Source organism: Musca domestica, unplaced genomic scaffold (assembly GCF_030504385.1).
Source record: "Musca domestica strain aabys unplaced genomic scaffold, Musca_domestica.polishedcontigs.V.1.1 5, whole genome shotgun sequence".
NCBI lineage: Eukaryota > Metazoa > Arthropoda > Insecta > Diptera > Muscidae > Musca > Musca domestica.
In genome coordinates, this window is record NW_026712346.1 from 27,283,687 (window position 1) to 27,309,776 (window position 26,090).

At 37.4% G+C, this 26,090-nt stretch overlaps 5 protein-coding genes across 5 annotated transcripts; 2 read left to right on the top strand and 3 right to left on the bottom strand.

The window, feature by feature from the left end:
• Positions 1–377: 377 nt before the first annotated feature.
• Positions 378–879, bottom strand: LOC131805113 (histone H1-like). Its single transcript, XM_059128360.1, has 2 exons — positions 672–879; positions 378–577 (listed from the first exon to the last, which is right to left on the bottom strand). The coding sequence occupies exons 1-2, from the start codon at positions 877–879 to the stop codon at positions 378–380; spliced, it is 408 nt and encodes a 135-aa protein (XP_058984343.1).
• A 7,091-nt stretch (positions 880–7,970) lies between these two features.
• On the bottom strand, positions 7,971–8,478 carry LOC131804945 (histone H3-like). The gene has a single exon (XM_059128178.1). The coding sequence runs from the start codon at positions 8,404–8,406 to the stop codon at positions 7,996–7,998; it is 411 nt and encodes a 136-aa protein (XP_058984161.1). The 5' UTR covers positions 8,407–8,478; the 3' UTR covers positions 7,971–7,995.
• A 10,050-nt stretch (positions 8,479–18,528) lies between these two features.
• LOC131804948 (histone H4-like) lies at positions 18,529–18,934 on the top strand. Its single transcript, XM_059128181.1, has one exon. It carries the CDS (start codon positions 18,552–18,554, stop codon positions 18,861–18,863), a length of 312 nt encoding a protein of 103 aa, XP_058984164.1. The 5' UTR covers positions 18,529–18,551; the 3' UTR covers positions 18,864–18,934.
• Positions 18,935–20,439: 1,505 nt separating this feature from the next.
• On the bottom strand, positions 20,440–20,785 carry LOC131805114 (histone H2A-like; the record flags this gene model as incomplete). The annotated part of the gene is made up of 1 exon (XM_059128361.1): positions 20,440–20,785. A coding segment is annotated over one exon (258 nt), but the record flags the coding sequence as incomplete, so codon positions are not given.
• A 41-nt stretch (positions 20,786–20,826) lies between these two features.
• Positions 20,827–21,266, top strand: LOC131805013 (histone H2B-like). The gene has a single exon (XM_059128244.1). The coding sequence runs from the start codon at positions 20,875–20,877 to the stop codon at positions 21,247–21,249; it is 375 nt and encodes a 124-aa protein (XP_058984227.1). The 5' UTR covers positions 20,827–20,874; the 3' UTR covers positions 21,250–21,266.
• The last annotated feature ends 4,824 nt before the right edge of the window (positions 21,267–26,090 follow it).

Sequence of the window (26,090 nt, forward strand, 5' to 3'; positions counted from 1 at the left end):
ATTAAGTAGAAATTATAAAAATGACCAAAATATGGGGATTTTCGAGAATTATGACCTGTGGGTAATTAGGAAAAATTTAAAATATTTTATTATCTTTTATGACCTGGGTTAAAAAATAATCCAGTGGCGTCCACGATTATATTGGCTCAATAAAATTACCTAATAAGAACAGTAATTAGCGATAGTAATTTTTTCCCAAAATCAAACACGTGTACAAATTTACTTATTTATTTAGGTAACAAAAATATATACGATAACTGTTGAAAATAAATATTTTTCTCTTTTTTAATTTAATTTGTAGCCCTGAAAAGGGCTGTTAGATAGTATGTCTTCGAATATCGAAAATATTGTGGAAAAAGTAATCTTTCTGGGAAAAATTACTTCTTGGCGGCGGCTTTCTTAGCATCTGGCTTCTTTGCTGCTGCAGCCTTTTTGGGCTTAGCAGCTGCAGTTTTTGCCTTGGGTGCCTTTGGTTTAGTGGCAGATGCTTTGGCGGCGGTCTTTGCTGGTTTAGCTTTAACTGTACCGGGTTTCTTGGCTTGGCTTTCTTCTTTTCGGCAGTCTTGGCTTTGGGTTCCTTGGAGGCCGAAGCAGACAATTTGAATGAACCAGAACCACCCTTACTTTTAGTTTTTATCAATTTTCCACTGGCAACGGCACCTTTCAAGTACTTCTTGATGAAGGGGGCCAATTTTTGGGCAATGATGAACCTCCACGTTCCTTCAGGGTCTTGATTGCGGCATCAACCATTTGCTGGGTTGGAGGGTGGGTAGGGGCAGCTGATGGCTTCTTTGCTTTGGCAGCGGCTTTTTTTGGTGCCTTTTTCTCAACAGCGGCAACTGGGGAGGCGGTGGCTTCAACAACGGCGGCGTCAGACATGGTTATTCACTGTTTGGTTTATATTTCACTGTTAACACAAATACACTCACAAATTTATGTGTACTATTATTTTTGTTAGCGGCGTTCAAGTTCAAGTTCAATTTATTGAGATTATATTCATTACATTTTTTTTTTGGCTTTCGCCTAACCTTAAGTAATATTAAAAAATAATATTTGTACTTAGCATACTAGTATTTATCTAAGTCTATCTTATAATTACGTATATACATACATAGGTTGCAGCAGGTATGCAACCTATACTTAATTCTAAAAATTAATATTATTAATTTATCTTTGAATAATTTCAACAAGAATTTTATTTCTTTATCTCCCAAAAAAATAATCTTAAAAAAGGAGTATCTTATCAATTTTTGTTTTAGATTCTTACATACTACTTAAAAACTAGGCACTTAAAATAATAATTATATAAATATATACAGAGGACGTATCATCGGCTATTGTTCCAATTGGTAGACGGTGTTGTATAAGTCGAATGTTTTGTACCGTCGATGGTAAAACACTAGTTGGTCTTCATTAAATAAAAGGCCTTCATTATTGAGGATTTCAAGGCTATTTGGAGGATGGTAATTTGCCTCCAATAGTCCATCAACATGTGGGAAGCTGTTTTCAAGACTTCTTGCAACCAAAGCGTTTTCGCAGTAAGTTGCTTTGTGTAGAAAGTTGAGAGCACTCTTCGCCAAAAAGACATCAATCCTTTTGAATGGGAGATCTTTGTATATTAAATAATTTGGGGGCAATCGCCATATCCCATCCTGACCCAAATGATGTTTTAGATTAAGGCAAGACCGTAAGATACCCCTTTCCCAGATTCGAATTCTCTCCATCTGATGGGAAGATATTCCGTACCAAACCGGGAACGCATAGGCCACTATTGGTCTTATTATCTGCTTATAAATTAACAATTTCACCGGGAGGGATAGACCGCCAGTTCGGCATATTATTCTTTGAAAAGCCCAGAATAGTTTTTTGGCTTTTTCTAGAATATGGTTAACATGTCTGACGAACTCAAAATTAGAGTGGAATACCACTCCAAGGTATTTGAGCTCCTCAGACACATGTACCAACTGTCCGCCAATGCATGGGGTTGCCTCAAACCCTCTAGAGCTGGGGTACAGATATTTTTTTAGGCCTTTGAAAACAATGGCCTCGCATTTGCCAATATTTAGACACATTTTCCATCTGTCGAAATATACAGAGAGGTTCTCTAGATATTCGTTCAGACGTATGTTTGTGTTGTATGCATGTGCCCCCGAGGCGGCTATAAAAATATCATCTGCATAGATGAGAAGTAAGTCACTCACGGTGGGCAGAGGGATGTCGCACAGAAATATATTGAATAGAACGGGGCCCAACAAGGATCCTTGAGGGACTCCCGTGTATATTTCTCTGGCGGATGAATGCGAATCACCTATCCTTACTTTATATTTCCTAGACTGAAGGAAGTCGTATACTAGTCTACAAATAAATGAGAAAAATTTAAACTCTTCATTTTGTAGACTATGGCATTATGCCAGACATTGTCGAACGCTCTAGAGAAGTCTAGACTAACCCCTATGGTTATATGCCTGCGATTTAGTGCTCTAGAAACATGATCACCTAAAACAGAGAGAGCATGAGACGTAGATAATCCTTTTCTGAAGCCAAATTGGCAATCAGAGAGTATTTCTTTGTCTTCAATTTCATTAGAAATATTTCTTAAAATTAAATATTCCAGTAATTTTCCAAAGACCGAAATCAAACTGATGAGCCTATAGCTATTCCTATTGGTCGGGTCCTTACCAGGCTTTAAAATTGGGACAGTTATGGCTATTTTCCATTCCCTAGGAAAATATCCCAAATTTATACATTGGTTGAAAATTATCGCAAGATTTATCCATGTATAGTTGTCAGTGTTCCTCAAGACGATTTCAGGAACACCGTCAACACCACTGGATTTGCGATTAGGTCTGGCTTTTACTGCAGAACCTATATCTGCAGGAGATATAAGCCTCAGATTATTTATTGAACCACCATTCGAACCGTCCGCTAGTAAATTTTGTGAAAAATTGACTATTGGTGTCTTTGTCATAAATTCCCTCTCAATGCTGTTGATTGCAGAGTCTTGTGGACTAGAAGGTAATATGTTGCCTTGTATGCCGTCAGCAATAAAATTAGCTTTTTGTTCTTCAGCCGTAAAGATGAAGCCATTTTCGTCCACAAGATCTGGAATTGGGTTACGTTTACAACCTGCTGCAGATTTTACCTTGCTGTAGACCCTATTGTCCATTTTTATATTATTCAGGAAGTTGGTCCAATGCTCACATTCGTGCACTGATATCTATTCCTGAACCATTTTATTGAGGTTATTAATCTCTGCCCTAATGGTATCGTATCGACTGGGATTTCCTGTACGAAAGAGGGTTCTTCTTAGACGTTTCTTTTCCCTTATCAGATTAAGAATATTGTCTGGTAGGGGGCGGAGGCCCCTAGCACCAGGTGAAAATTTGGGGATGGTGTCGACCATGGCTGATTGAAAAATAGACGTCATCTTTTCAATACCATTATCTATTTCATATATAGATGCATTTCTATCTGCCGCAATGCGACAAGCAGGTAATTGTTCATCTAAAATTCTGTTGAACCTACGCTTGTTTATTTTTTTATAGTTGAAAATTTTGCGTTTTTCCCTATGTTCAGGGTCTATTCCATGCACTTGCATTACAATAGCTAGGTGGTCTGAATTACAATCAATGGTACTCAGCCCCAGCCCACTATTATCATCGATGGATATGCCCAGCGAAGCTATACATATGTCTATATAGGTACTACTGTCCCTACTTATCCTAGTCGGCCCTCCCGTGGGAACGATTATAAGGTCAGGGCAACCTAAATAAAATCATACACCATTCTGCCTCTAGAACATATAGTGTTTCCTCCCCAATTAATATGCCTGGCATTTAGATCAGCGCCAATTAAAAGTTCACCCTCAGAGGCCAGATGGCGCAGGGGCTCCAGATCGGCTGCTTCGAAGACGTCAGCAGGCCTGCAATACAGGCTCACAAAATGAAGCGATGATCCATCTGTCCTAAATAATTTAACACAGCTATTTTCTATAATGCCAGTATTTATATTTACTAGCTCACTTCTAAAAGTATCTCTGGTGAGAATGGCTGTACCTCTACCAGGTCCTTGTCTACGTTTTTGAATAAAAATATTGTATCCTTCCATCTCCAGGTTTTGATGGGCAGACAATCTATGCTCCGCCAACATCACCACATCCGGTCGGTGTTCATCAAGAAATAATCGAAATTGATGTTTCTTAGATCTCGACACAAGAGAGTTGATATTGGCGAAAATACATTTAAGTTGTCTAATCATCAAAACCAAGAGAAGTTAGGATGCCAACCATAGCTTTTGCTTGACTATCCTCATTTAAACTATTAATGTCCTTGGCATATCTACGTACCTTATTTAGACAGGTAAAGAAGTCTTTACCAAAGTTTTTGGTACATATTTCATTGAATTTTTCAAATGAATCCATAGCTTCACACATCGGTCCCTGATTTGTATTTACCGTTGTGTGCTGAATGTTGCCTATGTTGGCATTTTGTTTTGATGAGCTGGCATATGTTACACCGGGTTTTACTTTTCCACTGTTTAGTGGAAAAGAATTTTTCTTAGGTGTTTCAGCTTTTTCAACTTTAGCGTTATTTAATTTGGCCAGAAGAGCCTTTTTAATGGGGCATTGCTTTGAATTAGCAGGATGACCCTCTTTATTACAATTTGCACATTTAAATACAAATTCGGGTTCCATTCTAGTTTCCCCGGTAAGGGGATCAGTGACCATAACCATTTTTGGTTTGTGTACGCCCTTAGGAATATGGCAGTTGCCAGGGCCATGTGGTCCGGCACATTTCACACATTTATATGGTCTACCGCAATTGTTGGAAACGTGGCCATGAGCTTGGCAATTTCGGCATTGCGGCAATGTCTTCTTCTTGTCTTTTTTTAATCGAATTCTACAATTTAGAAACCAACGAATTTTGTAGAATTTGTTAATTTCCGAACCTTTGCCCAAAAATATGAGCCATTTTTCAAAGCCTAGCTTAACTACATTTTTAACCTCAAGTTTCATATCAAGGTTAGCCAAAGCGGCTTCTATGTCAACCTTATCATAGGTTGAAGACAGTCTCTCCATAACAATGGAGTGGGGGGTTTCATGTTTTGGAGAGAATGTGAGAAATTCTACCCCCTTTTCGACAAAGAGAGCTCTCACCCTCTGATGGTCCTCAGCTGATTGTAGCTGAAAATTAGCCTTTTTGCCACTAACAATGTTGATGGAAAAATTATTATGCCCTAACAATTCTCTAATGTCATTAGTCACAGATTTTATATTTACATTTAAAGTTATAATCATAGGAACAAACTTACTTTTTCTTCCAGAAATAGCCGATGATACGTCATTGGTGGTTTCAGGAATTTCCTCACTGGTGTCCATGTCGATGTTGGATTCTTGGGAGATAATATTGACTTTGCGCTTAGGTTTCTTCTTTGTGTTAAGAGTTGAGCCTGTTGTAGCAGCAATGTTGTCCTTTGTTGTTGTTGTTTGTTGTGCCTCGGAGTTGGCAAATAGTGTAGTTGCTTTGGCCGCAACTTTGGCTTCCTTCATCTTCGCTGGCACTCGGCTTGCGCTCAGCACGTTAATGCGTGGTTCCGGTGGTGTCTCCACTGTAGATTGCACTGGCACTGTGACAGTGGGGTCCACCCTTAATATGGCCTCTTCAACTTTTTTTGGTATACTGCTCATATGTACGTTTGTTGAAGCATGTTCTTTTTCCATTTGTGCTATAATACGTTTATAGCTCATTTCTCGGGAATGGGCAGATGTTAGTTGCTTGGCAGATTCAATTTGTATGTTTTTTAATAATGCAATTTCGGCTGACAGTGATTCATTTCTGCTTTCGAGATTTGTCATCTTTCGGTGAAGTTGGGCAATAACGGCTTCCAACTGTGCATTTTCGCTTGGTGTAGTACCTTTACGTTTCAAAGACGGCTTTGTTTTGACTGTTGTCCAATCATCCACTGATGCGGTAGATTTATGTTCCATCAGATCAGTTGTCTTATCAGATGGGTCCTCTATTTCAATATCTGTATTGGCAGTAGATATTGTTGCAGGTGGTGGTTTTTCGGCTTGCGAGTGTTTGCCGACGGCAGAGAAGCCTGCCGTTCACCTTCTGACAAATTTTTCGCAGAGAAGTTTGAAGGCAAAAATTTTATCTCTTTAATGGTGAGATTTGTCCTCACAATTTAACTTCACTTATTCACTGTTTGGTTTATATTTCACTGTTAACACAAATACACTCACAAATTTATGTGTACTATTATTTTTGTTAGCGGCGAGCTAAAGTGTAGGTACATCGAAAAGATGAGATGTGCATAGTAGTCAATTGGTAAATTTTTCGAAAGATTGTGTGGAAGCGTGTTTAATTTTTTACAAAAGTTTTCGGAGAAATTAAATTTTCCTGAAGAAGCTTTGATAATTTTCACTAAAAATGTTTTATAACTTTAAAGTATAGACTATGTTTTAAAGAAAGTTTGGTGTAATTATCACTTGCCGTTTGTGAATTATAAACGTTTAACTTGGCAGATTATAAAAATGTAATCACAAATTTCCAACTAAAATTTAAAAAAATCGAATTTTTCATGAAAATTTAATTGAAAATTCTTTTTGAAAATGTAGCCTGATATGTTTACTTTAGGATCAAAGAAAAATATCGATGAAATTTCATATTTTACAATGTGAAAAAATTGAAATTATTATGTGGTCTATGACAGCAGAAATCCTCTTGTTGGCATAATTTCAATGAAGAAAAGTTTTTCTTGAAATAAATTTGAAAGCTCAAATCTTAATAAGTTTTATAAAAATTTCTTAAAAAACATTTCAGAATTTGTATATTTACATCAAAATATAACATTATTCATAAAAAGTCATAATTTACGGGGAAAAGTTACAAAATCCCCAGAATACTTCATACTACCAATGTACAGGCATTCAGTGACAAACGGTTATGTATTTTCATTTTGCAATATTTTTTATGAAATTTAACATAATTTGTTCTAAAATTTATTAAAAATAGTATTAGAAGCCATTTTCTAAGTTATTTTGTCAAATTTTTGTTAATTTTATGAAAAAAATATTCCCAAAAAGAAATTCCTCTTTACAGGCAAATATCACCTAGAACATTTGGAAATGTCATGAAATTAATTGCGTTTTACAAAATTGTTTTTCGATCAACTTTGAGGGCAGGTATTATTGGCATTTCTTTTTATAATACTTTAAATTATATTTTACATCAAAATTCTCAACAAATCAATTATTTTCTTCTTCGATTTTTGAAAATAATAAATTATGACCAATTTCTCTAAATACATCGGACAAAAATAATTTTGTGATTCCATACGGAGAAAATTCATAAACAAATCTCTTAAAATGCTTTTAAAAAATTTAAAAATTTTGCTGAAAAGGAATAAAACATATTTCATACATCATTCCTGAAAAAAATTAAAAAGGAGGGGCAAAAATTTAGCTGGAAATTTTTAAAATTCACATGAAATAATTCGTATAAATTAAAGGCAGAGAATTTTTTCCCACTAAATTGAATAGTCCACAACAGAAAAAAAAATGATCGAAGGGGCATAAAATAAAAGAAAATGGACAAAGAAATCCCGTTAGAAAAATATATGTGGTGGTGGTTTTTATGAGTCATAGAATTTTTTTCGAAGAGGGAGTACAAAAATGATAATAATTTTGCAAATTAAAGGAAAATATCAAAATGGATAATTCAAAAAATTCAAATAAAATTAAAAAAAAATAAAATATTCGATCAAAATAAAATAAACGAAAAATAATCAAGGAAAAAAACCAACATCAAAAAATACTTATTTTTTTTAAATTTTCAAAAATAATCAAAGCCCTAAATTCTTTTTATTTATTTCAAAAAAATACTAAAAATTGAAGATTGAGTAAAAAAATATATCTTTTGTGTAAAATATTTGTGGTCTTGAAAAGGACCGATTGTTTTGTTGTAAAATTGTTGCATTTAAAACGTCAAGAATTTAAGCACGTTCTCCACGAATACGTCTGGCCAATTGGATATCCTTAGGCATGATGGTGACACGCTTAGCATGGATGGCGCACAAGTTAGTATCTTCGAAAAGACCAACCAAGTAGGCTTCGCTGGCTTCTTGCAAAGCCATAACAGCAGAGCTCTGGAAACGCAAGTCAGTTTTGAAATCTTGAGCGATTTCACGAACCAAACGCTGGAAGGGCAATTTGCGGATCAACAATTCAGTACTCTTCTGGTAACGACGGATTTCACGCAAAGCAACTGTACCAGGATGGAAACGATGAGGCTTCTTAACACCGCCGGTGGCTGGGGCACTCTTACGGGCAGCTTTGGTGGCTAGTTGTTTACGGGGAGCCTTTCCACCGGTCGATTTACGGGCAGTTTGCTTAGTACGAGCCATTTTTCACTTGAATTTTTTCACTTCACTAGAGATATGCACACAAACACTGAAAACACTGTAATAACGTTGCCTGTTTTTTTTTTTTGCTTTTTATTTATTTCCCAAAAAAAATTCATTACATTTATTTCTTATTCTAGTCGTATTTCTATATATCTTATATCTAACGTGTTTTCACACTTATCTAGATTTTTTAATTTTAATTAAAATATGGAATAAACTACGTGGAAGGCCAGCCCGTTCAATATTAGGTTTTTAATTATAGTCTTTTATTTATTTTCCTTGTGAAAATGGGAAAACACAAGTTATACGAATACTTAAAAACTAAGATAACAAATAAACAAAACAAGAATAAAATATGTACAGTTATTAATTTACATATATTTTTATTTTATTGGTCATAACGATATACTATATCATTGATATTGTATGATTTATGTCGTCTATGGTAGAACATTAGCTGTCCTGTTGGATTATATAGTCCACCAGAGTTATGCAAATGTAATAAGCTCAGAGCTGGGAGGTATTTATTTGATGCTTTAAGTCTTATAAAATCTTCGTTACTTATTGTTAAATTTTTTACTAAATGATTGCTGTGGCTTGTGCATATTTGTAGAAATTCTATGGCCATTTTTACAGTGAACCTATCGAATCTATCCATTTTTATATATCCCTGCTTTTGTAATATCCCTGCTCTGTGAGCTGTCTGCCCAGACCAAGACAGTGAACTAATATTTTTCTTTCAAAAATTCTAATCCTCTCCATTTGATGAGAGGATATAAATGCCCACACAGGGAAGGCGTAACTCATTGTTGGTCTAACTAATTGTTTATACATTAGTAGTTTAATTTTGGTACTTAGTCCTCTTTTTTTGCCAAATAGCCATTGATAGCCTTGATAAGCCATCCTTCCCTTTTTAATTACTAAGTCCACATGCCTGATGTAACTCATACCTTGTTCAAATATTACCCCCAGATACTTTAATTTTTCAGTATTGGACAATATCACGCCTCCTATGTTTATTTTTGGTATGTAGCTCCTGGCATTTTTATAGAGATTACAGCCTTTTCCTTTAAATATTATTGCCATACTTTTCTCAGTATTAATTGATAAATTCCATTTATCAAAGTATTGCTTTAGTACTTCAAGATATTGATTTATTTTGTTATTGGCTATTTTAGCTCTAGCATGAGTTGCTGCTATCAATATATCATCTGCGTATATTAATAGCAGCATATCATTTGGGGGTTGTGGAATATCAGCCAAGTATAAATTATAGAGGACTGGTCCCAGTACCGAACCCTGAGGAACTCCACTTCTCACAGATTGAGTTTGAGATTTTGCTCCCTCAAAGCATACATAAAATTGTCTATCTTGTAGGTAGTCTTGGATAATTTTTGTAAGTAATGGGCAGAATTTATACGTATTTTGCATTTTGTTGGTTATGCCCTCTCTGGATACCGTGTCAAATGCCTTATTAAAATCTAAGCTAACTGCAATAGTTGCACTTCTGCTATTTAACCCGTTTATAATTTTGTCGTTAATGGATAAGAGTGCATGTGTGGTTGCAAGTTGCTTTCGAAAGCCAAAATGATTGGCTTTCAGAATATTATCATTCATAATATGTTCATTTAATTTGTCCAAAATTATTATTTCGAACAATTTACCTAACCAGGATAATAGTGAAATTGGTCTATAATTTGAGGCTTTTGTGGGATCTTTTCCTGGTTTTAGGATGGGAATAACTTTTGAAGTTTTCCATTTCTTTGGGTAATAGCCAATGTTTAGGCATTGGTTAAACAATATGGCTATTATCGTACAAGTCCTATGGTCCAGCTTTCTTAAAATGTAATTTGGGATCTTGTCGTCTCCTGTTGACTTTTTATTATTCATGTATTTTAAAATATTCCCTATTTCATTTGAGTTAGTGAGTCTTATAGGTAGACTATTGTTGGAATTCAGATTTCTTCCATCTGCCATATAATTTATTCCAAACTGCGTCATGGGCTCATTTGAAACAATTAAATCTGGAGTAATTATATTACATGAATTAGAGCTTTGGATATTAGCAAATGATTTTGCCATGACATTAGCCTTGTCCGTCTCTGAAGTTATTTGTCTTCCATCTTCATCTAGGTAGTCTACTTTATTTGTATATAGTTTCCCACTTAGCCCTTTTATTTGTTTGAACATATCCTTATTCGGCTTTATTTTTTCTAGTTTTTCAACTAATTTTTGTTGCTCAAATAGCTTTATTTTTTGTCCAATCAATTGGCTCATGTTCTTAATAACTGCTTTCAGCGTTATTGCTTCCTGTGGGTCAACTATTCTGTGAAGTCTCCTTCGAGTTGTCTTTTTTTGGGCAATTAAATGCAAAATATCCTGGGGAAGTTTTGATAAGGTGTCTCCAGTTGGGACAAATTGAGTCATAGCCGTTTCCATTGCTATATTTATTGCATCTGTCAATGTTTCTAATGCTGTGTCTATTTGCTCTCTATTAATGTTCATATCAATAGGGAGTGTTAAGTTTTGTAGCTGCCTAGTTAGTGTGTTGTTAAATAGTCTTTTATTTAGGCTATTGTAATCAAAAATTTTGTTTATCTGTTGATTTTCTATTACTGCCGATAATTGTAACATTATGGCTCTGTGGTCAGACTCGAAGTCTAAAGTTATTGGTCTATCCTGAATCCATAGCCCTGGTGTTGCCATAAATATATCTATGTATGATTGCGTAGTCTCACATATTCTGGTTGGTTCATTTGTTGCTCTAATACTTAAGCTTGGATGATTTTCTAGCCATTCCCTTAATAATCTACCACAAGCATTAGTTTCATTCCCACCCCATTCTATATGTTTTGCGTTTAGGTCTCCCCCAATAACTGCTTCATTTGCGGCTATTACTCCGCTAATGGTTTCTAAGTCTAATAAGTTTAATCCTCGAGGCCGTTGGTAAAGAGACATGAAGATAATATTTCTTCCATTTATGTCCCTTACCTTGACCACAGTGCCCTCCATTTTAGTGAAGTTTATAGAAATTCTTTCACATTTTAGTTTATTTTTGATACAAATAGCTGTCCCACCCTTGGTACTGCCTACTTTATGTTGTCTAAATATATTGTAGCCATTAATGCTTTATTTATGTTTGGCTTGGAGGCCATGTTCAGCCAGCATGAGAATGTCTGGTTTATGTCTTAGTACAAAAATATTTAAATAGTGTCTTTTTATCCTAGACACTATTCCATTTACATTTACAAAAATTATTTTTAGATTAGTCATATAATTTAAGGCTTGTAAACAGTTGGTAAAGAGATCTTGTCCTTTCTTCGTCCGTATTTAATTTTTTATAGTGTTCTACATGCGAACCTATTTTTTGAAGGCAGGTAAAGAAGTCTTTACCAAGTAGCCTTTTGCAGTCTGAATCAAATATTTGCATAAATTCGTCCGATTTTGTATTCTGTGGTGGTGTGTTTTTAGGCACGCTTGTACCCGTCTTTGCAATGCTGGAATACAGTACATCTTTACTTACGTTTGGTGAAGTTATTTTCACACTTGCCTGTTGATTTATTGTTGGTTGACTTTTAAACATTTTTCTCTCTTTTAACTTTTCTAATAGCCTTATTTTTACAGGGCATACTTTTGAGCTTGCAACATGTCCTGTCTGTTTGCAATTGCAGCAGTACACAGGAATGCCATATGTTTTTGAAATTTCCCCTGTTACTGGGTCAACATTTATTTGTTCCTTGTTATTGAGTTCTTTTGGGGGAATTGGACATTCCCCTGGTCCGTGATTACCAGGACATTTGACACACCTGTACGGCATTCTACAATTCGTAGAAATATGTCCATGTCCCTGGCAATTACGGCACTGAATAAGACCCTCTTTTTTATATTTTTCAATTGTAATGTTCTGGTACAGACAATATTGAAGTTTTTTAAACACTGCCAAGTCCGTAGAATTATCTATCTGCACAAGCCATCGATCACCATTTAATTTAATTATTGATTTTATATCAATATTGAGTTTTTTGTCAAATATGAATCCTTCTATATCTTCCTTTTCCCAGTTCTCAGATATACCTTTTAATATTAATGTTCTTGGTTTTAAATCTTTAGGTGTGTACGTGAAGTACGGTATCTTCTCTTTATCAAGAAATTCCTTTGCAGTATAAAAATCCTCTATTTTAGTTACTTTAAGTTCAATCATTTTCTTTTGTAAGGTATTTATAGTGAAATGGTAATTTTTTAGAGTTTTTTTTTTTTTGAGATTTAGTGCTAATTGCCTAATATTAGTTTTTGATATTTTAATAATAGGTGGGCTGGCCTTACCTGTATTAGCTTTGTTGATATTTTTGTTTAGCTGGGTGTTGATGTTTTCCAGATTAGGATTTAGTTGATTTCCAGGGGTTGTTGCTGTTTCCTCACGGCTTACTTCGGCAATCCAGTCATCAGTGTCCATTTCGTTGTTATGTGTTGATACGTTGTTGTTGTTAGGTGTTGTTTTATTTAATTGTTGATTATTTCCTTTGATTTGTTTATTTTCATCGTTATTGTATTTTGTTTCTTGTTTTTGATTGTTCTTATTTTCATTTATTTCTTTTGTTGATTTCACTGTTATCAACTTGCTTTCATCTTTTTGGTTATTTTCTTTTTGTTGTTGGCAATTTTCTTTCATTGCTTTTAGAGTTTTTTCAAGTTCATTAATGCAGGCGTAACACCTTTCGCGATCTTTCATTATTTCGTCAATGAATGCTTTGAGTTTTATAATTTCGTATTGTGCTTCCGTGTCACTATCACTAATACCATTTTTGTCCTTTTTTCTTTTGGTTCTATGTTTCTTTTTACCGGTTTCACTTATCATATCTTCGGTAGTAGTAGTGCTACCATTGTCAGTATTGATTTCAGATTTTTCCATTTTGCAGCCTTTTTTTGCCTTCTTTGTTTTCAGGGACCTTGGCAAAGATGCCTTGCCCAAGTTTAAAACAAAATTTTATCTCTTTAAATTTCTTCTGTTTATATTCAAGGCACACAACACAAGAATTATGGCACAGTTTCTATATTTTTCTAAGTTCAATGAGTATCTTCACTTTTAGGCACTTATTATTTCACTTCACTGTTATATGTTCACTTCACGAAAGCACAATCACTAATAAAACCGATGATAACGTTGCCTGCTGGACTATAGCGGGTATTTATAGAAAATTGTGCTGTTAGCATCAACTTTCGGGGTTGATATGTTAGTGAATTCTTACCTATAGGTATACCAAATGTACACGCACACACAAAAGAGAACATACAATACTAACGGCAAATGTACACACACACATATAACTGTACATACTTTACTTGTGCGTTAAATGGTTGGAGAGAGCCTCAAATTTTGTATAAATACGAGCGGAATCGCCCGGAAAAAAACATTAGTGCACAAACTGTTCGTGAAGTAATAAGACCTATTAGTGAATAGTGATAAAGTAAAAAATAGTGCCTAAAATAATTGGTGGTGAAGCGATTTGTGAACCCAGTAGGATGACCGTAGTGGCTACCGAGGCAGCCGAAGACCTCGGTATGGCGGACGACGAAATGGAGATCGCGCCGCTAGCGAAAGAAGCGAAGAAGAAAAAGGAGAACTCGAAGGGGGCCATACCTAAATTGAAGTATGTGCTGAAAGAGGTCCAAGAGGAGAAGAAGATGCTACCACCTTCAACAACTCCCCAGGTGGTTACCAAGAAACTGGCGAATGAGGTTCCTGAAGCTGCTAACAAGACTGTTCCTGTTGCCGCTCAGAAGAACAATATGGAGAAGCAGGCCGGCAAAACCATGTCGGCATTTAAGATTTTCGGTGCTGGGGTCCAAGAATTATCCGGCGTCCTCAACCAACACTTAAGATCAGGTGAGTTTAGTATTACTCTGGTCCGTCCGTCCGTATTGTCGCTAAAGGTCAAAGGCCTCAGCGTGTTTAATTATGTCAAAAATATTTTGACAGAACGTGGGTATAAGTTTTTTACCCATACTCCGAAGGAATTACGACCCTACATGCTAGTCATAGAGGGCCTATCCAGTGAGTACCCCCTCAGGCGGTCAGTGGGTTCAGGCCTTAAGGTAGAGATTGTTGGTTTAACCAACATATCATATAGATTATGGCTCTTGCGTGTGTCCAAGAGCTCAGATATTTTTGGGTTATATAACCTAAAGAAGATCTTTGATTGTAATATCAAGATCCGCAAAGATAAAGGTCATGGCATGCAGCTATGCCATAATTGCCGAAATCATGACTACATTGCAACTAATTGCACGTTGCCTAAACGTTGCAATAAATGCAAGGGCAATCATGGCCCCAAAGAGTGCCCTGTTCCCCCTAAGGGACAAGAAACTCTTATTGAGTATACCGACCCTACATCTGGGGAGGTAGTAAAAAAGGTAGCACAAGAATGCTATTGTGCCAACTGCGGAAAGTTCGGACACCCAGCTTCGGCTCGTGACTGTCCGCACCGACTCGCAATTTTAGCCCGCAAGGCTAAAGCTAAGGCAGACATACAGGCCAAAAACGAGGCGCGTTCTCTTAGAATCGCAGCTGTCGTGCTAAAACGGCCCCACCTCCACTTCCAGCTAGAAATATTCCCATTTCTAGCAATCGCCCTCCTCAAAAAGAAGGCACTTCTCAATCTGAGAATATAGTCCAGTTCTTTGGAATGGACTTCTCTCAGAAATGTAAGAAAGCTAGGACCTTTGGTCCTATCTTTCAAAAAATTATGGCCTCTTCAGGTATAGACTCAGCCATGTCTGCCTGGTTGTTGTGTACCGCTGGTAATGTCTAATTTTAAAATAATATTTAATAATGTCAACTCTTTGATCTCTTTATCAAGGAGACATTATATGAAGTAGTTAGTTGAGGAGAGGAGGCCTGATGTACTCCTTTTGGCCGAGCATATGCTCATCCCTTCTCATAACTTAAGTTTAGTGGGATATAGGGTTTTTATTCAATATCGTGATACGGGGCGACGCGGGGGTGGTACCGCGGTTGCTATTCGAGATAGTATTCGCTGTGATCGAATACCACTCTCTACTGGACATATAGAGTCCTGCGCGGTGAGGATATGGAAAGACGATGGCTCCTCTGTAGCTTTCGTCTCAATGTACCTCTCACCCCTTGAGACTCTACGGTCCGATGACATTCTGCAGGTTTTTGACCTACATAACTCTGGGGAAGTTTTAATCGGAAACGACCTAAATGCGATGCACACTTCGTGGGGAGGTAATGTGAGAAACACCAGAGGACGAGTTTTGGACAGAATCCTCCAGTACTGCCAGGACTTTGAAGTAATAAGGTCGGATATTCCGACCAGGGAGACAGCGACATCAGCCTCATACATAGATCTTTTTCTGCGTACACCAGGACTCCCTCTGGTTGGTGGCGGAAATATTTCTATGGCATTTGATTTTGAATCGGATCACAGGGCGATTCAAATTCAATTAAATTTGGAGGGTTTAGCGAGACATGAAGGACAGAAATTTCTGAACTTCAATCGCATGAATGTAGGACGATTTAGGCGGCAGCGTAGGTCAGGGCTAGATGAGTGCACACTACCATCTAACCGAAATGCTTCAATAGATGAGGTAGATAGGTGTGTGGAAAATCTAGGTGAGATTTTCCGCAATGCTATAGAGACCTCTGTACCTAAACAGATAGTTAAACCTAAAACTCTTGGAGATCTTCCTCCGAGAATTTTAGGCTTTATTCGCGAGCGTCGCAGGCTATGCCGGATTCTCCGAAGATCTGGTGACCCAGGTAGATATCCTGTTCTCAGAGCAGATATCAGAAATCTGGACCGCATAATTGAGGACTCTGTTGGAATCTTCGAACAGGAGAAACTCAAAAATTATTTAGGGAGAATAAGAGTGGATGGGAAAACTTTTGGCAAAGTCAAAAGGGCAGCTGGACTAGATACTAGAGAACCTGTCAGTCATTTAGTGGACAGTACAGGTCGACTTATTACGGACGACGGTGAAAAGGCCGAAGCCTTAGCAGACCATGTGCAGGGTGTTTCGCCGGCCATGGGTGGGCCGAGTGCTAATTTCCCAGGAGGACCAGTTAATCGGTTTCCTGGGGAACATGATGCCCTCCGTAACTCAGTTAGTCGAGCTATAGAGGGAATCAGCGATCGGTCCCCCATGGTGAATTTTGGTGAAACATTCACTGCAGATGGGGCTTCTGTTGAAAACGCCACTCGTTGGAACGAGGGCGGTTTTCTTCGCGCCGGTTGTGTGGGCAGGGCAATCGCCCGTAGGCCAGCACGTAAATCCTGCGGCTTGGACGGTATACCCGATACCGTCTTAAAAAAGGCGGGCGAGGTTATTTTCGCTTTCCTGGCAGTGTTATTTAATCACTGTCTGAACCTGGGCTACTTTCCCAGGGCATGGAAAGAAGCTATGTTGGTTCCCATATATAAGAGGGGCTCTCCACCGAGACAATGTAGCAGCTATAGGCCGATATCACTTTTATCGGCCTTTGGTAAACTCTTTGAGTCTTTCATTCTGGAAAGACTGAATAAACTCGTAGAGGATAAGAGGGTGTTGAAGGACAATCAGTTCGGGTTTAGGGCAGGTCTATCAACTGTCCATGCCCTAACTGCACTCACATCCTACGTGGCTTCAGGTCTAAACAATAGGCAAGGCACTATTGCAATTGGACTTGATTTTTCTAAGGCCTTTGATACTGTATGGCATCAAGGATTATTATTTAAAATTAAACGGTTTGGATTTGATCACCAAACCTTACGACTAGTAGGCAATTTCTTATCCGATAGGTATTATAGGGTTAGAGTAGGCGAGCGACTATCTCTTCGCAGACCTGTACTGACAGGTGTGCCCCAGGGTTCCCTCCTAGGGCCGATGTTATATAACATCTATGTCAGTGACATGCCGACACCTCCGCGAGGAGGGTTGGTATTATCGTATGCCGAGGATGTGCTTGTGGCATATAAAGCCACTAATGCTCGTACAGCTGAAGCAGGTATGAACATTTATCTTGCGGTCTTATATAGTTTCTTTACCGTATGGGGCCTCAAGCTAAATGGGGATAAATGCTCGGGAATTACATTTACCGGGATATCACGATATATTTCTCCAACTTTCGTAAGGCACCGTCCGGTCGTGAAAGTTGGACCTAATACCGTGGAAATTAAGGACAGGATAAAGTACCTTGGGGTCATTTTTCAAAAGAATTTTGACTTCAAAGGGCACATAGATTTTATCCTGGCCAGAGCAAAAAAGGTCTTCTTCAGCTATGAAGGGCTGATGAAGATGCGTGGTGGGCTAACTCCCGAAGTTAGGTTGCTGCTATACCGGCAAATAATGCGACCTATTGTTGCCTACGCTTTTCCAGTCTGGTTTGGCATCTCGTCCAGCCAGATGGAGAGGCTTAGGAGATGGGAGCGAAGTGTCCTGGCTTCATGTTTAGGCATGAGAGGACTAATATTTAGATAAGATGGTACTATCAGACGACCCTCCAATAGGGCCATATATGATAGGGCATGAGGGGAGAGAATTGACAGGGTCCTGATATTAGGAGCACTGGAATTCTTAGACCGATCAGACGGACTTAACAACAGACTGGTTGAGGACGCCCTGCAAAGCAGCCTGGACGCAGAGGCTCTGGGCAATGTTAGGTACCTACCCCCGAGTTCCTTAAGAATGTTGTTGGACGAAGGGTTGCTGTACGTCGATGGTGAGCTACGTTTCTACCATCGGCGCTACAACACCCTCGCTGTGGAAAGTACTGTGTACAACAGTACACAGTAACTGTAAATATTGTAAATAGTAGTTAGTAGAAACTAGTTTTAAGCCCTAGATTTAAGTCTTAGTTTTAAGATATATAATTAGTTGAATTCGCCCATTTTTAATTTTTGGATTTTTTGGTGCACTTATGTTAATTATGCATTAAATTTCTTTTTGTTTGATTGGGTGCTGGTGGTACTCCACAGCAATTGTATGTAATTGTAGTAAATAGCGAATAGTTATAGTTTTAGGATTCTAGTACAGTAAGCCATTTCTGTTAGTACGTAAGTTTGCTATCCAAATAAATATGGCCATAGGCAAAATTGAAATTGAAATTAATTCGTGAAGTGATAAGTGAAATAAACTGAAGTGAAAAAATGACTGGTCGTGGTAAAGGTGGTAAAGGCTTGGAAAAAGGTGGCGCTAAACGTCACAGGAAAGTGCTCCGTGATAACATCCAAGGTATTACCAAGCCAGCTATTAGACGTTTGGCTCGTCGTAGCGGTGTAAAACGTATCTCTGGCCTGACTTACGAAGAAACTCGTGGTGTTCTGAAGGTGTTTTTGGAAAACGTTATTCGTGATGCTGTCACCTACACCGAACATGCTAAGCGTAAAACCGTCGCCGCTATGGATGTCGTATATGCTTTGAAGAGACAAGGCCGTACCTTGTACGGTTTCGGCGGTTAAACAAATTCTTGACGCAATTTGGAGAAATCTTTTTTACAACAAAACAATCGGTCCTTTTCAGGACCACAAAATATATCAAAAAAGAGATACTTTCTTGTTGAAAACTATTTTTTTTAATTAAAATAAATAAAAAATAAACACTTACCTTAGGAAATGTAGGAATTTTATCTTAAAATTTCTAATAATTTTCTTTTTCAGCTTTCTCGTTTTTTTTTTTCTCACAATTCGTGAAAAATGTCTAAAAATCAAATAAAGAAAAAATATAAATACTTACTCGTTTCAATTTTTTCCTGAATATTTTCACCGAAAACATTGTTTTACCGAGGTCTCGTATTTTATTCCCGATCATAAACATGCCGTCGGCAACTCACATCGCTAAACACATTAAGTTCTTCTTCTTCTTCCTTTTCGTATAATATGAGTATAACATAGCGTCGCTTTATGTATGTATTGGTGCTGTTTAGTCGATATTATTAAAGAACAACCATGCTGCGTTAGCAAAGGAATTTCATTTTCACTTTTTTAAATATTGTTGAATCTTTTCTCAAAATTTAATTTGAAATTGTTGAATATTTTTATTAAATAGATCGTTGATTCATATTATCTTAAAAATTTTCTTTAAAAATTTGTAAATTATTCACTAATCATTTCCTTTAAAATTGTATCAAAATTTAAAATTATTGAATTTTATTTAAAAATTCTTCATTAAATGAATTTTATTTTATTTCTGTTAAATTTTTTTTATTTAATTTTCAACTAATTTCTATTTAATTTTTCATTAGATTATTTTTTAAAAATCATTACTTCGTTTTATTTAAAATTATTTTATTTATTTCCTTATTATTAATTTAAAATTATTTTATATATTTCCTTACTATTAATTTAAAAATTTGTGATTTCATTTAAAGTATCTTTTATTTTCATAAAATCTATTTATTATTCGAAATTTCTTTAATTTTTTTTTCAAATATTTTCGTTAAAATTTGCTTAAATTTTCATTAATATTTGCCTTAATTTTTAAAAATTTTCTTATTTTATTTTAATTTAGTTGTTAATTTACGTTATTTTATTTTTCTTTGTAATTATTTTCGTTAATTTTCATTTCATTATGTTACTTTTATTCTATTTTTTGTGTTTAAAATTTTCCATAGCACCACAACGTACTTTTATTTTCATGTATGCGTCGATTTATTTCCACCAAAACACTACTTTGCCGCCAAAATTCCCTTGCAAATCGTCTACTTTGTGACTTCACCAAGAATGCGCCGGGGAACGATTTTTTCACATAAAATTACTGCGAGCGACCACCAATGCAACAAGCTTCTTCTTCTTCCTCCTCATAGTATACATACTCATTTGGTGACGCCACGATCTCTCTCTCTCTCTCGTGCTCTATTCCTGAAATCATAAGAGACAACAACAACGACAACACAAATATGCAACTGACAACGAAAAACAGTTATTCTGCCAACGTCTCATAGAAAATTATTGAGAATTTGTATTTTTTTTTAATATTAATGCAAATAATGTAGCTTGACGCAATTTTCTTTCTCTTTTCAAATATTTTTTGTCGTCCTGAAAAGGACGGATTGGTTGATTTTTCTATGGAATTATACGATGGTCTGTATTCTTCTTCTTCATTCCATAATACCTTTCGAAATAATTTAGGCTTTCTTTTCGGTCTTCTTGGGCAAGAGAACAGCTTGGATGTTTGGCAATACACCACCTTGGGCAATGGTAACGCCAGACAGCAATTTGTTCAATTCTTCGTCGTTACGGATGGCCAATTGCAAGTGACGGGGAATGATACGAGTCTTCTTGTTGTCACGGGCAGCATTGCCAGCCAATTCCAAGACTTCAGCAGCCAAATATTCCATGACAGCGGCTAAATAGACGGGAGCACCGGCACCAACACCGGCACCTATAGCTGGCCGTTTTGGTTAATCATTTGTGAACAGTGTTAAAAGTGTTTGTGTGATTCAAAAAAAAAAAAAAATAATAATAAGTAAAAATGCCTCCTAAAACCAGTGGTAAAGCAGCAAAGAAGGCCGGCAAAGCCCAAAAGAACATTACCAAGGGCGATAAGTCGAAGAGACGTACCAAGCGTAAGGAGAGTTACGCTATCTACATTTACAAAGTGTTGAAGCAAGTCCATCCCGACACCGGTATCTCCTCCAATGCCATGAGCATCATGAACAGTTTCGTCAACGATATCTTCGAACGTATTGCCGCCGAAGCCTCTCGTTTGGCCCACTACAACAAGCGATCGACCATCACCAGTCGGGAAATCCAGACCGCCGTCCGTCTATTGTTGCCCGGTGAATTGGCTAAGCACGCCGTCAGTGAAGGTACCAAGGCTGTTACTAAATACACCAGCCCAAAGTAAATGTCTTGATATTTTTCATTTTGTGTCTTGTCTTGATATATTTCGAAATACTACCTTAAAAGGCCCTTTTCAGGGCCACAAAAATCATTTCAAAAGAGATCACATTTTGTTGAAGCTACAATTTATCATTATTTAGTAATAAACGAATAAAATTCCATAGGAAATATATTTTTCTCTATACAATGATTTTTCCATGCATTTAGCTAACTCGCATATGTGCCTTTGCTTGCTTGTGCGATATGCTATAACAGCCATCGTCGTCGTATATGTGTGCGTGTGTTAGTGGTGATTTGCCTTGCCGTCGTTGATCAACATCGAATGGGCATCATGTATGTGTGAGAATTTTGATACAGCACAACGGCAAAGCAACGAAATTTTCAAAGGAAAAAATGAATTGATGGAAAATGTAAATATTTTGCCAAAATGTCATTTTTTGATGAAATTTGTGAAATTAAACAGAGAATACGAAAATATCAAAATTTTTAAAATTAAGTAGAAATTATAAAAATGACCAAAATATGGGGATTTTCGAGAATTATGACCTGTGGGTAATTAGGAAAAATTTTAAACATTTTATTATTTTTTTATGACCTGGGTTAAAAAATAATCCAGTGGCGTCCACCATAATATTGGCTCAATAAAATTACCTAATAAGAACAGTAATTAGCGAAAGTAAATTTTTTCCCAAAATTAAACACGTGTACAAATTTACTTATTTATTTAGGTAACAAATATATACGATAACTGTTGAAAATAAATATTTTTCTCTTTTTTAATTTAATTTGTAGCCCTGAAAAGGGCTGTTAGATAGTATGTCTTCGAATATCGAAAATATTGTTTAGCCTTTGCATTTTTGCTTGGGTTCTATGCTTGCTTGTGCGATATGCTATAACAGCCATCGTCGTCGTATATGTGTGCGTGTGTTAGTGGTGATTTGCCTTGCCGTCGTTGATCAACATTCATTTCATTTTATTTACATCAATTCATTAAACAATATGGAAGATATCTTATGATCTAACAATATTTCTTATATCTACTTAGCATAATTTCTTATTTTTCTAAGTTTAACTAATTACTACAGTTTTCTGGTATCAGCGGTGCTGATACCAATCTATATACTTTTATATCTATAAACTTATAATTATGATTATAATTAAATTGTACTCCTAAAAAAGATGTTAAAAAACTGGAGTCCCTAACATTTTAATTTTTTAATATTCTTAAATCTAGTTACATCTATACTTAAATATACTTATTATCTACAGTTAAATCTACTTATAACTACTTAATCTAATAACTAATCTACTATTTACAATATGTACAAGTGGATGCTACACCGGCTACTGCGATACCTTATAGACGGGGTTTTCTAACGCGAGCGTCCCAAACCTACGATGATAGAAGAGGAGATGGTCTTCTCTGTAGAGAAGACCCTCTTCGTTCATCATTAGTAAACTGCTCGGTGGCCTATAATTGGCCCGAGCTAGCCTGTCCATGTCTGTTTCATGTTCAAGGCTTTCTCTTACTAACCTGTTATCGACTGATGCGGCTCTGTCTAGGCACTTTAGAGCGCTAGCCATAAGGAATTTATCTATACGGCTAAAGTCGATTGATTCGTAAATTATCCTGTTGGGAGGTAAACGCCAGGTTCCATCTTCACCCTGGGTTCGCCGTAAGCCTAAACAGGACCTTAAAATTCGCCTTTCCCAAACGCGGAGTCTTTCCATTTGGCTGGAAGATATTCCAAACCAAATAGGAAAGGCATAAGCAATGAGTGGCCTTATTATCTGTTTGTAGATAAGTAATCTAATCTTAACAGTCAGCCCTCCAGTCGCACTTATGGCGCGCTGGTAGGCCCAATATACATTCTTGAATTTCTGAGTGTGTAGTCAATGTGCCTTACAAACTCGAAATTGCTCTGTAAGATAACGCCCAGATATTTGATCTGGTCCGAATTGCGGATTTGTTGCCCTCCAATCACAAGATTTGGCTTATACTGCCTGGCGCTGCGGTATAAGTATTTTTTCTTGCCCTTGAAGGTAATCGCTTCACACTTGTCTACGTTTAAGTGCATTTTCCAAGTATGGAAATATTCGGAAAGTTGGTCCAAATATGCATTTAAACGCGCGTTAGTGTTCCCCGCATGTGCTCCGGCCGCAGCGATGAAGATATCATCTGCATATTCCAGGAGCAAATGCCCTTCGGGCGCATGTGGTACATCACTAGTAAAAATGTTGAAAATGACAGGGCCAAGGAGAGATCCTTGTGGTACCCCAGCATTTACTGCCCTTTCTGAAGAAAGGTCCTCATCAACTTTAACACGGAAACTACGATTAGCTAGGAAGCTAGTCACTAGTCTACATATATTAAAATCGAAGCCTAGCCTTCTCATTTTATATATGATGGCATTTTGCCAAACATTATCAAATGCTTTAGCAAAATCTAAACTAACCGCGATTGTGATCTGCCGGTTATTTAGTGCCTTAGTCACAAAGGCCCCTAAGACCATGAGGGCTTGTGATGTTGAGTGGCCTCTCCTGAAGCCAAATTGGCTGTCAGGTATAATTTCTTTATCTTCCAGGATTTCTTTAATCTCTGAAAGTATAAAATGTTCAAAAAGCTTCCCAAAAGCTGAGAGTAAGCTAATTGGTCTATAGTTATTGCAATGTGTTGGGTCCTTACCAGGTTTCAGGATGGGTATTGTTATCGCCCTTTTCCATGAAACCGGAAAATAGCCCAAATTTATGCAATGGTTAAAGATAATCGAAATATGTTTCCAAGCAGCGCTATCGGTCCTCCTCCGCGGATTTGCGATTAGATCTTCTTCTTAACCCTGCCCCAATATTTGGTGCTTTGAGGAATTTATGTTGTCGCCATATATTGTCCTCACTTATTGTGGATCCATCTGCAGTTAGGTGATCTGCAAATGTCACCAAAGGGGACGTATCATTATACATCGATACTTCATTTCTAACAGTATTACTGAAAGAAGAAGTATCGTCAGCATCGGAGTGTCCTTGGACAACGTCCGCTAACATGTCAGCCTTTTGGCTAGACACGACTGCCGTAACCCCATCGTTACCGATTAGATCTGGGATTTTGGCATAGCGACTAATACTCGCTGCAGCCTTAACCCTACCGTACATACGATCGTTCACCTGGATTTCGCTGAGGTATCGTATCCATTGAGCTGACTCGTATTCCGCAATCGCGCCTTGGATAATTCTATCGGCGTTGCGAATTTCCGCCCTGAGAGTTGAATACCTTTCAGGGTTTCTTGTACGATGTAATCTTCTCCGTAGAACTTTCTTTTGCCTGATTAGGTCTAATATTTCAGGCGAAAGTCTACGGGGTCCTCTATTCCCAGAATAAATTCTAGGAATGCTGGACTCCATGGCGTTTCGGAAAACCTCGCTCGTGGCATCGATGCAGGCATCGATTTCCGAATGAGTAACATTCCGATCTATGGGAAGTTGGCAGTTGGGAAGCTCTTCTGCCAAAATCCTGTTAAATTGTTTTCTGTCCATTCTTCTATAATCAAAGAAAGTCCGTCTTTGTCTACGTTCCGGTTCGTTCCCGTAAACCGTCATTTTCAGGGCCCTATGGTCAGAATTACAATCAACAGTTGTAATTCCTCGCCCACCATTATCGTCTATATGTATACCAGATGAAGCCAAACAGATGTCAATGAAGGTTTGTGAACCTGGAGAGACTCTGGTTGGCCCATCTGTGGGTATAACATTTAGATCAGGACAGCTAGTTAGAAAATCTAAAACTATCTTCCCTCTAGTACAAGTTGAAACATTCCCCCAGCTAGTATGTCTAGCATTAAGGTCTGCCCCTATTATTACTTCCCCCGATCTAGCTATGTCCCTAAGAGGTTCTAAGCTATTAATATCAAATCTTTCAGATGGCTTGCAGTACATAGCCACTGCGTACAGTGGTGACCCGCCGGCCCTAAAGATCCTAATACAAGTACACTCGATGGGTCCCAAATCAAGTGGTACTTTTTCACTTTTTATGTTTTCCCTTACTAATATAGCGGTACCCCCTCCTCTGAGTTCTGACCTATATTGTAGGTAACTAACATACCCGCCTATCTCAAATCTGTGGTTTTGAGATAGTTTATGTTCAGCCAACATCATGACCTCCGGACGATGCTCATCGAGGAATAACCGGATATTACGGAGTTGACGTTGGCAAATATAAATGTAGATGACCTAACCATTTATACCTAACATACCTACTAACGAGACCATGGCTTTCGCCTGACTCGCTTTGTCCTTACTCTTGAGTTCCTCAGAAAATTGACGAACCTGCATGACCGAAGTCAGGAAATCTTTTCCAAAGATTTCATTGCAGAGTTCATCAAAAAGAGTGAACCCACTAACAACTTGCCCTAAGGATTGTTGTTGGCCCAAAATTATGTTAGCTTTGGGTTGTTGCTGGCCCAAAGTCATATTAGCTTTGGGTTGTTGTTGGCCCAGAGATGTAGCTTTGGGCGCAGATGGAGTTTTGGTCGTTGTTGCAGAAGCAAACGACACACCAGGCTGTATCTTTCCACTATTTAGAGGGAAGCTAGCCTTTGGTGTAAACTTCGCAGTTTTTTTGGCCTTACTTTCAGCTGCTTTAGCTAAAAGTTTGAGGCGAGTTGGACAGTCGCGAGCATTCGCGGCGCGTCCAGTACGGTTGCAGTTTACGCATTTGAATACGTAATCTGGCCGCATAGTAACCTTACCTGTAACTGGGTCAGTTACAGGTATCATTGTAGGCTTATTAACGCCCTTGGGAATTTTGCATTTCCCTGGGCCATGGTCACCTGCGCATTTAACGCAACAATA